General features: G+C 41.6%; 1 protein-coding gene across 1 annotated transcript in view; it reads left to right on the top strand.

Moving 5' to 3' along the window:
* Positions 1 to 12,076, top strand: part of Syt1 (synaptotagmin 1) — a 502,043-nt gene extending 489,967 nt beyond the window's left edge. The window contains exons 10-11 of the mRNA XM_028754572.1: positions 7,949 to 8,082; positions 11,581 to 12,076. Of these exons, the coding sequence (XP_028610405.1) occupies positions 7,949 to 8,082; positions 11,581 to 11,787 (341 nt within the window). The 3' untranslated portion in view covers positions 11,788 to 12,076. The remainder of the gene's footprint in view (positions 1 to 7,948; positions 8,083 to 11,580) is intronic.
* The last annotated feature ends 390 nt before the right edge of the window (positions 12,077 to 12,466 follow it).

The raw sequence follows: 12,466 nt of genomic DNA, 5'->3' as shown, positions 1-12,466 counted from the left end.
AAGAAGAAGAAGAAGAAGAAGAAGAAGAAGAAGAAGAAGAAGAAGAAGAAGAGGAGGAGGAGGAGGAGGGCTGGAGAGATGGCTCAGTGGTTAAGAGCACTGACTGCACTTCCAGAGGTCCTGAGTTCAAATCCCAGCAACCACATGGTGGCTCACAACCATCTGTAATGAGATCTGATGCCCTCTTCTGGTGTGTCTGAAGACAGCTACAGTGTATTCATATATAATAAATAAATAAATCTTTAAAAAAAAAAAAGAAGAAGAAGAAGAAGAACAAGAACAAGAAGAACAACAAGAAGAACAAGAACAAGAAGAAGAAGAACAAGAACAAGAAGAACAAGAACAAGAAGAACAATAACAACAATAAGAAGAAGGGGGAGAGCCGGGCTGTGGTGGCGCACACCTGTAATCCCAGCACTTGGGAGGCAGAGGCAGGCGGATTTCTGAGTTCGAGGCCAGCCTGGTCTACAGAGTGAGTTCCAGGACAGCCAGGGCTACACAGAGAAACCCTGTCTCGAAAAACCAACAAACAAAAAAAAAAAAAAAGAAGAAGAAGGGGGAGAAAGAGAAGGAAGAAACCAAAATGTCTGTGTTATATAGCAAAGAGCCTCTGGGGGGGAAGGGCAGCCCAGTCCCTGAGCTAAAAAATTCAAGGTTGGGGTGGAGTATGCCAGGTAGGGACTGAGAGATGCTGGGAGATGCTGGAGTCCAGGTCTGCTTTGGTATGTAAAATATGGACCTTCACTGTTTTTTCTAGATCTAACCCAAACAGTGTGTCAAAGAAGATTTAGAGGAAATGGATGTAGCTGGGTAAATTGGTACTCACTTTAAACTTCAGAGGTTCTATTACTCAAAAACAGGTAGGAAAAGATATCCTGCCACAGAGCCCCACTTCCAGACTTTTCTATCTTATAAAGCCTATAGGGGACCTTCTCATTTAAACTACTCAGAAATGCTTGTCCAATCACTTGAGCCCTAACTGACATAATTATCACTTTCTTCATCTGGTAATGTAAGTTGAATTCAGTGAACATTATCCAAAGGATAATGGATAAAAGGAATAATGTCAGAAGTTGGGTACCAGCTCAGAAGGCATTGAGCAAAGCAGCTTCGATAAGGAGGCTAATTCTCACCCCAAGAGCCATCATTGAAATAGAAGGCCATGTCCCCCGCCCCCACCTCCTCCAGACCCACAGTCACTGGGGTAGCTAAGGAAGAAGATAGTATCATTATGCAAAGTTGTCAGAATTAAAATGGCAGGTATAGTGTGTTATACGGCATTGAACTGCCACATTCTAGGTCTTCTTGTAAATACAAAAAGCCTTTAGTGCCCTCTTTATAGCTCATTGCTTAGAGCCTTTGGCAATTATAGTTCTATGAAGTTAGCACAAATTGACATTAGAACCACCTCAGAGTAGAAGGGGGGGTCAGTGTTCTAGGGTTTTAAGGTAGAGTATTGTACAGTAATTGAGACATTCCAGTCTTACCAGTACTTGGCCTTCCTAAAATTCATCACTTAAGATAATTTCTTTTACCCAAAAACACGTTTTCCCAAAAGAAGATTGTTTTTATGCCATTCAAGTAGCACAGAAACCCCCCCCCCATACAAGAAAAGCAAAAGAAAGTAAAGAAAAAAGGCCACAGGCAGAGGATCTGCTTAAAGACGCACATTGAGAAGGTGCCAATTGTCCATCTCTAGAAATGAACACTCAGGAAAATTTTCACGGGACAGGTGCCTTCTAAGCCAAAGTTAAGACAGACAAAGAAAGGGCATCACGGGCTAGAACAGGAAGCCGGAAGCCACGGCTTCAAAAGCTCCATGTAAAGAACACTGAGCACCAGGGATGAGAGACGATTGCTAAGATGGACCAGACATGCTCTGCTAGGCTCACGGGTGACGTCCTTAAAGGTCTTAGCATCCTCATGAAGGATTGCTTGAAATCAACAACTGCAGATGGAATTTCTGGTCTTGAGCAGTGACTATGGGTTAGACAGAACTAACCAAAGAAACACTAAGGAGTCGTAGTAAGTGGTGAAGACTGTAGACAGAAGTAGAAAGAATCCCAGGTGGCCCCAGAGGCTCTAACTTTTAGCTACAGGAAGTTGGAATTAAGGCAAAGGATAGGTTTGGAGAGAAGAAGCAAACAAACTGTGTATGATAGTTAGCAGGGTGGGGGTCTGATTGATTACAGGCTGTCCAGATTGATCCAGAACTAGGTACTCTTGGCAGATGTAATAGACCTTTTGGGGTAAGGTTAAGGGAGGTTTCTGGAGGATTCGGGAAAGTTCCTGGTGAACAGAACCACCTTAAGACATCTGCTTTTGTAGTAAACAGAAACCTCCAGGCTTATTTAACCAATAACAATCCTTGTGTTTATCTGGCCAGTGTCCTGTTTAGGACAGTGTCATCAGTATTGCCATTTGGGGGAAGGTTGGCTTAGGACCTGACAGTCTAACTTCTGTAGCAAAGGAGAATTTTTTTTTTTTAATTCCTGCTTGCTAGGTGTGGGCAGCAGGTCAGCAAAGTGAGCTGGGGTGGGGTGGGGTGGGGTGGGGAAGTCTGGTTCATAAAGGTTGCCTTAGCTGTCACTTGCACCAAAGCAGCAGAAGAATGACATTTGCCAGCCTCATACTGAAGACTTTTCATGTGTTTGACCTTTATAACTCTATAATTAGCTATTATCATGTCCCCTAATTCATAACTGGAGGAACCATGATAGAAAAAAAAAGTAAATAACTTCTGCAAGACCACACAACTATGAGGAGCAGAGCCAAGACCCAAACTAGTCTGGTTTCAGCATCTGTATGTACACACACCACACAAAACTTCCTGCCTGGTGTGACACAAATGGCAGCAGGTTTCAAGAAAGCAGACTTGGATTTGTGTTCTTGAGAAAAAAAAATCAAAAGGATTATTGTAGTACAAAATAACATGATATAACATGATAGAGAGAGAGGGGGAGAGAGATAGAGAGACAGATAGATGATGGAATAGTTTTTTAGAAAACATAAATTACACTTTCAGTGTAAAGGCCCACTATTGTTTTAAGCCCTTATAAAATCATTCTCAGATCACGTCTTATCTGATTTTACTAGTTTTACATAGATCCTAAAAAGTGTGCATATTGCTGTGATTTTTGGATGCTGTGCTCAGTGTTGTTTTACATTATTTTTGTTAAAAGAACTTAACCTTTTTAAAGGTTTTTGATTTGAAGATCACAATAACTGCTTTTTTAGGAAAGAGGAAGGAACATCAACGTTTTTCACAAGATCAATTTCTAGATCTAGTGAAAGAGTGAAGAAGCCACTCAGAGTAGTTATCTAGCATGCCTAAGGCCCTGGGTTCAATCCCAAGCAACATACATACATGTACACACACAGAGAGAGACACACACACACCTTGAAAGCACCTTGCCTCTCACCCTTACATTTTGCTTAATAAACAACAGAATGTCTTCAAAGTTGGTTCCTTTATTAGTCTTCTGTTGACACTGTGCACAAATAATCACCTAGTCCATGTCTTGAAATAACATTCATGTATTTTCTTATAGTCATACAGAGTTAGAGAAACTGCACATTCAGTTAAAGAAAAGGAGGAATAAGTCGGAGAGATCTATTGTATAATGTGATAATATATATTAATAAGCAAGAATTCTAATAAGTCTCTAAGGAGTATATAGTAAGTGTTTTCACCATATAAAGTAAGTATGGGAATAGATCCTGCTAGCCCAATTTAGCCATTCCACATGGACATTTTGAAAGCCATATTGCACGTGATAAATACATACAATTTCTATGCCCCAATGGAACATGTTAAAAAAGAAGGCTCATCCTCCTTCCTAGGAGCTCTAGAGCAGTGGTTCTCAATCTGTGGTCACAACTCCCACGGGGGGGGGGGGGTGTATATCAGATATTACATTATGATTCATAACATAGTAAAATTACAGTTATAACATAACAATGAGCAGTTTTATGGTTGGGTTATGTCACCATAACATGAGAAAGTGTGTTAATGGATTAGGAAAGTTGAGAACAACTGGTTTAAAGAAAAGGACATTCCTTGTTTTTTGTCACCTAAAAATGTTTTTCTAGCAGTCATCCACATACTTGAGCTTCTGGTGCCTTCTTTCTTAAAAGCAAGGCATGGTAGTTTATTCTTGTAATCCCAGCATTTAAGAGGCTATGGTAGAAGTTGGAGGCTAGCCTGAGCTACAGAGTGAGTTCTAGGTCAGCCTGTCTCAATAATAAATAAAATAACCTACATTGACATATGCCCAGCTCTTCTGCTGTTGTCATGCCCTGATCACAGCCAAGAAAGGTTCTCTGCATTTTAAGGACTTATGTGAAAAGAGTAGGTAGACCTTTCTGGAAACACTGGGATGACCTCATTTGAAAGTCTCTACTTTACTAACATTTGCCTTGACCCTTTTGCCATACAACATATTCATAGGTTCTCAAGACTAGAATGTTAGGTCTTTGGAAGAGTTATTATTCTGCCTACCATAACTGTGAAAAGTAGGGACACAAACTTTAACTTGATACATTAAAAAGGCTTGTCAACATGTAAGCTTGTGAGTGGTCTCACTAGAATGTCCTGGAAAATCTCTAAGTCAGAATAGCTATTATGACAGAGGAGAGATAATATCCAGCCAACATGATGTCCAACAAGAAAGAGGACAGTCATGCAATGATTCCCAATGACAGAGAGGCCAAAACCAAAGGAGAGACCTGATAGTGACCCAGACCACCAGGCCTTGGAGCAGAGTCCTTCTTTTTAGTGTGTGTGTGTGTGTGTGTATGTGTGTGTGTGTGTGTGTGTGTGTACGTGCATGTGTGTTATGCATTTGTGAGTAGAGGCACAGCTGCACCATGAAGCACATGTGGACATCAGAGGACAACTCTGTGTCGTCACTCCTCTCATCCTATCTTTTCTAGGATTAGAATTAAGGTCATGGAATCTTCATGCTGGTCCTCAGTCTACCTTTTTTTTTTTAAGTGGCAGCCATACATTAGAAATCATTAGAAATTAGAGATCAGACAAGGAGATCTTTCTTTATACCAAAGTTTTAAAAGACATAGACTAGTGTTCTTAAATATAAATTAAACAAATGAAAGGCATGGCCTATCTTGTGTTTCTTCGGGTGGCAGCAGAGACATCAGATGGTGTTGAAGAAAGGTTGTCAGTATGCAGAAGAGGGAGGTATCCATGAGTGCTTGCTGCTGGCAACTGGAAGGACCCACAAGCCACAAGGACAGAGAGTGCCTGAGGGGGTAGCCCATTCTCTGTACTTGCATAATTCCCCACACTATTTACGTGTTTCCAAAACCCCAAAGGATGTTCCAACACCATGCCTAGTGTCTGGCTGCAGAGCCCAGGGGAAGCCGCATTATTAAGTCCTATTACAGACCATTGTATCATTTCTCTACAATTGTCTCTTATGACACAGACACCAGGAATGTTAAGTCACCAAGGCACTGGGAGCTGACAAGGATTTGCTTTGCTTTGTAGATAGCCCCTAAAACAGAACTAATGGTAAGCATTCAGAGGCCTGCTTTGCTGGAGAGGCGATTTTTGCTTTAAAAAAAAAAAATCTATGTGTCCTCCAAGCATAGGTATGACTCACCCGTGGCTGTTTTCCTATTTTGAGGCCTCAGCAAGGAGTCAGAGAAACAAACAAGGCTTAATCTCACAGAAGTCACTAATGGGATAAGGGAGGGATTGGAGCCACCTGCAGAGTGCCAGACAAGACTTGAGGGCAGTGAGGAAAACCTGGGAATATTTGGGAATCAGGGCAGCCTAGGAGCCAATGGAAGTGGAAAAGACTAGAGCCACCTAAGACTTCAGGTTGTAGGACCAAAAAATGATCTCTTGACTGAGAGTGCAGCACTGGAAAAAAAAAATATTCAATCAACGTACATGCAAATACGTAGCTTTGGTGCAATAAGAAGAAGACAGGACTAAGAGAAAGAACCTACCTCATGAGTCCATAGGCCATAACTACCTCTTACTTGTTCATTCAATGGCAAAAAAAAAAAAAAAAAAAAAAAAAAGACGGGGATGGGAGGAGGTTAGAATGGAACAGCTGAGTGGCAAAATAAATTTATACCATGTACAAGTATACCCCCTCCCCAAAATTTTATTATGCATCAGACTGTTTCAGTCAAATAGAGTAGCGAATATAGCAGATATAGCTTCTGTTCTTGAGGAGTTATATTCTACTGAGGTACAGAGAGAGGTAGATAAAAACAACCTTCTCATCTGCAGCTCTCTAAAACCATGTGGGCTTTAGATCACCCGTAATTTTCCTCCCAACTCAAGTTCTGAAAGGTGAGAGGAAAAAAAAAAATTAAAAGGCTTAGCAGTAGTTATTTTAGATGATACTAATTTTTTTTTCTTGTTATCATTGCCTTCTGGTAGTTTTCTATAATGAACCTGCATTATATATGAAATGGATTTTGCTTAAGAAAAAACAGCAGAGAGGTTTTTTTTTTTTTTTCCTTTCAAAAGTCATGGTGTCTTGCGAGGCAAGGTATGGCATTCATCCATTAGTAATGAAAGCTCCAAGAGGGAGGAGCCCCTCCAGGGCTTATGACGTTACCTTTCCCTAACGAGGCTTGAGAGAAAATGTTCAAGAATCATCCCAACCCTTTCTCTTCACCTCCATGGGTATTATCCTCTTCCTTATTCCTTACACACACTTGAAGGAAGCTATTGCAACTTATGACGGCTTAGTATGACTTCTCTGTGTCTGTCTGTCTGTCTGTCTGTCTGTCTCTCTCTCTCTCTCTCTCTGTCTTTCTCTCTCACACACACAGAGACACACAGACAAACACAGAGGGAGACACACTGTTCACACACACACACACACACACACACACACACACACACACACACACCAGAGAGCTCCAGTGTGAGCCATCACGGACTTCTCTTCCTCAGCCCTCCCATCTCAACCCCCCCAAACAGAGATGTCTTCTGAGCAGCTGGGGCCTGCTCCTGTTCCTGCTTTCCCTGCACTCTGCCATCACTCCCGTTTTCCCAGAGACCTTGGCTCAGCTCCTCCCTTGCACTGTGCTCATCAACTTCCGACTTCACAGGGGTCTCCTTTCTCTAAAATCTTTGTATCTATTACCCCACACATCTGCGATCCCGTCATGAAACCAGAGATCTGCTGTACTCGGTGCTGCTCCTATCAGTGATAAGAGGGCCCAACACATACCGGCTACTCCGAGTGTTGGCTGTGGATGTGAATAACCAAATGGATGAAGCCTGGGGCCCCTTTGTCCTCTCCCTGTCAACCTTTATCCCCATGCGTTAGCAAGCTATGGCCAAGCCCTCTGCCAGCTCACAAAAGCCAACTGCTGAATTCCCAGAAACTTTACAAATCAGTTGTTAGACTGTTTGTGACTTAACATGGACCATGGTGAGCACACGTGCACCACAGAAATCTGCAAATGTTGCATGTCAGGACATTTCCCCCCAAAGCCCTGATTTCCCAGCAATCCCACAATTCTTCTCTTCTTAATGTTAACTAGGAAATTCAGCTAACATGACAATAAGCCTGCCATCAAGCCTACTTAAAAGCCTCTCAATAAAAGATGTTTGATGGTTTATAACGTATTCCATAGAAGCTATGGAATCACTTACCTGTTGGGGCTCAGGCCTTTTCTGAGCTAATGGATGATCTAAAACATGTGGCTCTGAATGACAAGCAGGTTCAGACAATGAATGTATCTACTGTCAAACCTAATTACCTGAGTCTGATCCCTAGGACCCACACAGTAAGGCGGAGAGGACAGATTCCCACATGCTGTCCTTTGATCTTCATGCATGCACGCCCTGTGGTGTACATACCACCACACACACAGTAAACGAACCGTAATAGATTATTTCAGATAAAATGGAACACACGTCTGAACTCCTAAAGTTCCCATGTCTGTCTTCCAGATCCCTATGTAAAGATTCACCTGATGCAGAATGGCAAGAGGCTGAAGAAGAAAAAGACAACCATTAAGAAGAACACGCTGAACCCCTACTACAATGAGTCCTTCAGCTTTGAAGTTCCGTTCGAGCAAATCCAGGTAATGTCTGACATGAGCGCATCCCTCCACTCGGTCTCAGGCCTTCAGATCGCGTCACTGACAAGCATAGACCCTGCGAGGCATCAGTGTCCTGCCTCCATTAGAACTGGCCCATGCACATTTGTGTGGTGCCGGGGCTCCACTAAGCAGGACACAATAAGACACACAGCTCGAGAAGGGCTGATTCATCAGCTGGAACAGCTAGCTGCCTTCTGCTGAGCAGAAATAAGGTACAAAATAGAAAGCCAAATGAACCACTTTGCTGGGTCAGTGAGTTTGTCTATGGAATTGAAAACCTAAGAGAGAATAAACTTGCCTATTCATGCCCAGGCTACAATAAGAAATCCACTTCTGTAAAGCAAAAATAGCCAATATCCTGCCTTCTCACATTGGCCCATGGTGTTTATATAATTAGCTCATACATATCTTCACATGTCAGAAAATTATATGTACTTATTTATTTTCAACAGCTAAGTAAGTCACTGGTACAGTTTTCCCTGTTCCCAGTCCCTTGTTCAGTAGTCTAAACCTGTGAGCACGTTCGACCTTCTGGCAAGTCCTTGAAACATCAGTTTCCTACCATAATTGATTTTACAGTATCTGCTCGTTGGACATTTTGAGTTCTAAGACCTTATTCCTATGGAAACTAACACCTCCTGGCATTTTGTTTTTTTTTTTAATTCCACAAAACAATTCAAAGCAAGTTATTGAGATAAAGAAGAAAAAAAAAATCTTGTAAACTTACTCCTTTGGGCTATAATCCTATACCTATAAAAATAGATTTCACCTATGAATTGCAGAAAGTGCAAATATATTGAAACTAAAGGTTTCGATTTGGGATGGCATTTTAGAGGAGAGAGAACCTGAGCCCGACATGAAGCAGGTTGGGTTTGGGAATAGCAAGCACCCACTGGCTGCATCCTGCCGCCTCTGCTCCTACAAATCTATGTTTCTTCCTTCCTTCCTTTCTTTTTTCTTTTAATCCTAGACTACCGTTTTCCCCTTCTTTGTATTTCTCTGAAGCAGTGGTTCTCAACCTTCCGAACTCTGTGACCCTTAATAGAGTTCCTCACACTGTGCTGACCCCCAGCTATAAAATTATTTGTGTTGCTACTTCATGACTGGAATTTTGCTACTGTTATGAGTCGTAATGTAAATGTTTATGACCCCTGTGAAAGGGTGGCTCCAATGCCTCCCCCCAGGGTGGTCATGACCCACATGTTGAAAACCATTGCCTTAAAAATGATAGTGTTGGGCTGGTGAGATGGCTCAGTACTTAAGAGCACTGATTACTCTTCCGGAGGTCATGAGTTCAATTCCCAGCAACTCTTTGGTGGCTCATAACCATCTGTAATGAGATCTGATGCCCTTTTATAGGATGTCTGAAGACAGCTACAGTATACTTACATATAATAAATAATAAACCTTTGGGCCAGAGCAAGTGGGGCCAGAGAGAGCAGGGTCAGAGTGAGAGGGAGAAAAAAAGGGGGAAAAAATGATAGTGTTCAACCTGCTAAAACAGTTTAGCTTTTTTCTTAGGCTGAGATTATAAGATTGTGGGTCTGTCTTCTGTCTTTTTCAGTCCTTCTGAAACATTTTGTGAAGGAAGCAAATTTTGCCAATTTCTGAAAGCATGCAGAAAATACTTTTGTCACCACCATCAAAAGATGCAGAAATAAACTATGGAGACCCCTGCAAAATAGATCCAGTGGGTGCCCTAATCAACTTACCCCTCAGTAACATAATCACATTTGTCCTAAACAAGAAAATGTCTATTACATTTGCACATCATGTGCCCATGCCAGCCCCTGCACAACTATTACATCATGGTGCATTTGCTGGGGACAAGATTTGAGAGTCAAAGTCACAAATTCCAGCTTACTGTCGATCCCAAACACTACCGAGTAAATAGGTAATTTATTTATTTTATTTATTTGTGGTACCGGGGGATGACCCAATTACCACCAAGCCATGTCTCCAGCCTAGAAAGGCAATTGTCTTAATAGCACCATCAGAGCAAGCTTGCAGGTAGAAACTGGTGCTACATTTGCACTGCACTCTAAATTCCACACACAGAAGAGACTGTGAGATGGTTAAGTGGATACAGATTCTTGCCGTCAATCATCGCCCTCTGGGATTGATGCCCAGGACCCATGTGGTAGGGGAAGAGAAGCGACTCTTGCAAGCTGCCTTCTGACCTCCACATATGCAATGTGGCACATAGACCTGCACACATGCACATGCAGAAAATGAATAACTGTAAGAAGAGAAATGCTTTTCAGAAAAGAAGTATTTGTTTTTGCTGTTCCAAAGAAGTACCCCAGTGACAATCACTCAACACACTGACAGAGTGGTTCAGTCCTCAGAGTCGAAGTCCACTGAAGTATAACTCAGTGTAACATCACTGGGGCCTGGCTTTCACAGATGTATTTTCCTTCCCTTTAATACTGGCCACAAATCAATAGAGCTACTTTATTTTCGTCTTTTATCTTTATATCCAGTGTCTAAATCAGAACCTTCACAAATGACTAACCTAATTCATTTCCTGGCAAGTGGAAGTCTTTAGAGAGTGTATCTTTTATACTACAATCATATACTAGTTAATAGTATGTAATGGCATAATAATATACTAATTAATGCTATTAAGAGAATTATACTCAAGAAAAAGCATATTTTATTTAGTTACTGCCCTTTTACAAGATTTCTACTATGTTGTCACATTTTGCGGTCACAAGTATATAATTAGGTCAGATCCTTTTAATTATATGTGAAATGTTGGCTGTCACCTCTAGAAATGGGATCACAATGCATGATTACTCTGAAAGTTTTAATAAGGACAAAGAGAATGACCTAGGTCCTCATGCCAGAAAACTCGTGGATGAGGTACCTAAAGCCATATCACAGCCTTCCATAGGTAGCTTGGCATGGTGGGTAACAGCATAGAAACCAACTCATTCATTCCTTATGTGATCTCAGACAGGTCATAAAATGTTCGTCAGCTTCCAGCATCTTTATCTGTACAAAGGAAACATCAATAGAATCTATTGAGAAAAATATTCAAATTATTTCTTCTATAGAATTATTAGATAATATGAAGTGTATAATAAAAATGAATGTGAAATATCCAGATGACCACCAAGTAAATGACACATACGTATAATCTCAACACTTGGGAGGTAGAAACAGGAGAATTGGGAGTTCAGTGTCATCAGCTAAACAGTGAGCTTGAAGTCAGTCTGAGGTCCAGGAGACATCGCCCCCACCCCCTGGCAAGAAAGGTAATAAGATGGCAGTGACAGTGATGGTGTCGGTTATAGCCACCATAATGGAGAACAGTGAAAAGCTGGCTAAGGTCTCCAGAATCTAGTGCTCTCAGCCTCGTCTTGGTGGTCGGGAATGGATTCTTACTTCCTCAGATTCCGTGGAAGTTTTGTGTGTTCCAGGGCTTTTACCCGGAGGGCTGGCTGACACTGGTGCATTCTTGTGTCCTCTTTTCAGAAAGTGCAAGTGGTGGTAACTGTTTTGGACTATGACAAGATTGGCAAGAACGACGCCATCGGCAAAGTCTTCGTGGGCTACAACAGCACCGGGGCAGAGCTGCGACACTGGTCAGACATGCTGGCCAACCCTCGGCGACCCATCGCCCAGTGGCACACTCTGCAGGTAGAGGAGGAGGTTGATGCCATGCTGGCTGTCAAGAAGTAAAGGGAAAAAGAAGCCTTTCTGCGTCTGCCCACATAGTGCTCTTTAGCCAGTATCTGTAAATACCTCAGTAATATGGGTCCTTTCAGTTTCCAGCCATGCATTCCTGATACAATCCAGTGGTACTTCAGATCCTGTTTTAATTTGCACAAACTTAAGTGTAGAAAGCCCCCTATGCCCTTCATCATACCACTGCCCTCCAAATCTACTCTTCTTTTAAGCAATATGATGTGTAGATAGAGCATGACTGAAATTATGTATTGTATCCCACCGTTGTATATACCAGTATGCTAAAGATTTATTTCTAGTTTGTGTATTTGTATGTTGTAAGCGTTTCCTAATCTGTGTATATCTAGATGTTTTTAATAAGATGTTCTATTTTAAACTATGTAAATTGACTGAGATATAGGAGAGCTGATAATATATTATATGGTAAATATAGTATCGTCTGCATTCCAGCAAGAATATCAACTTGAAAGGCACTAGTACAGTTAAACCAACATCTTAAAGGACAACTTAAACCTGAGCTTTCTATTGAATCCTTTCAGTACCACGATTCGCTCACACGACATCTTTGATGGGCGAACCCAATTTTGTAGAATTCTTTCACAGGCAAAATAGCATGACCTGAGCAGCATCCGGGCTGACCTCAAGGAAGCAAAGCCACAAACCAGAATAGCAT

Source organism: Grammomys surdaster, unplaced genomic scaffold, assembly GCF_004785775.1.
Source record: "Grammomys surdaster isolate TR1022 unplaced genomic scaffold, NIH_TR_1.0 126028, whole genome shotgun sequence".
NCBI lineage: Eukaryota > Metazoa > Chordata > Mammalia > Rodentia > Muridae > Grammomys > Grammomys surdaster.
Note: the sequence above shows the minus strand (reverse complement) of the source record. Positions and strands in the feature narration are given on the sequence as shown.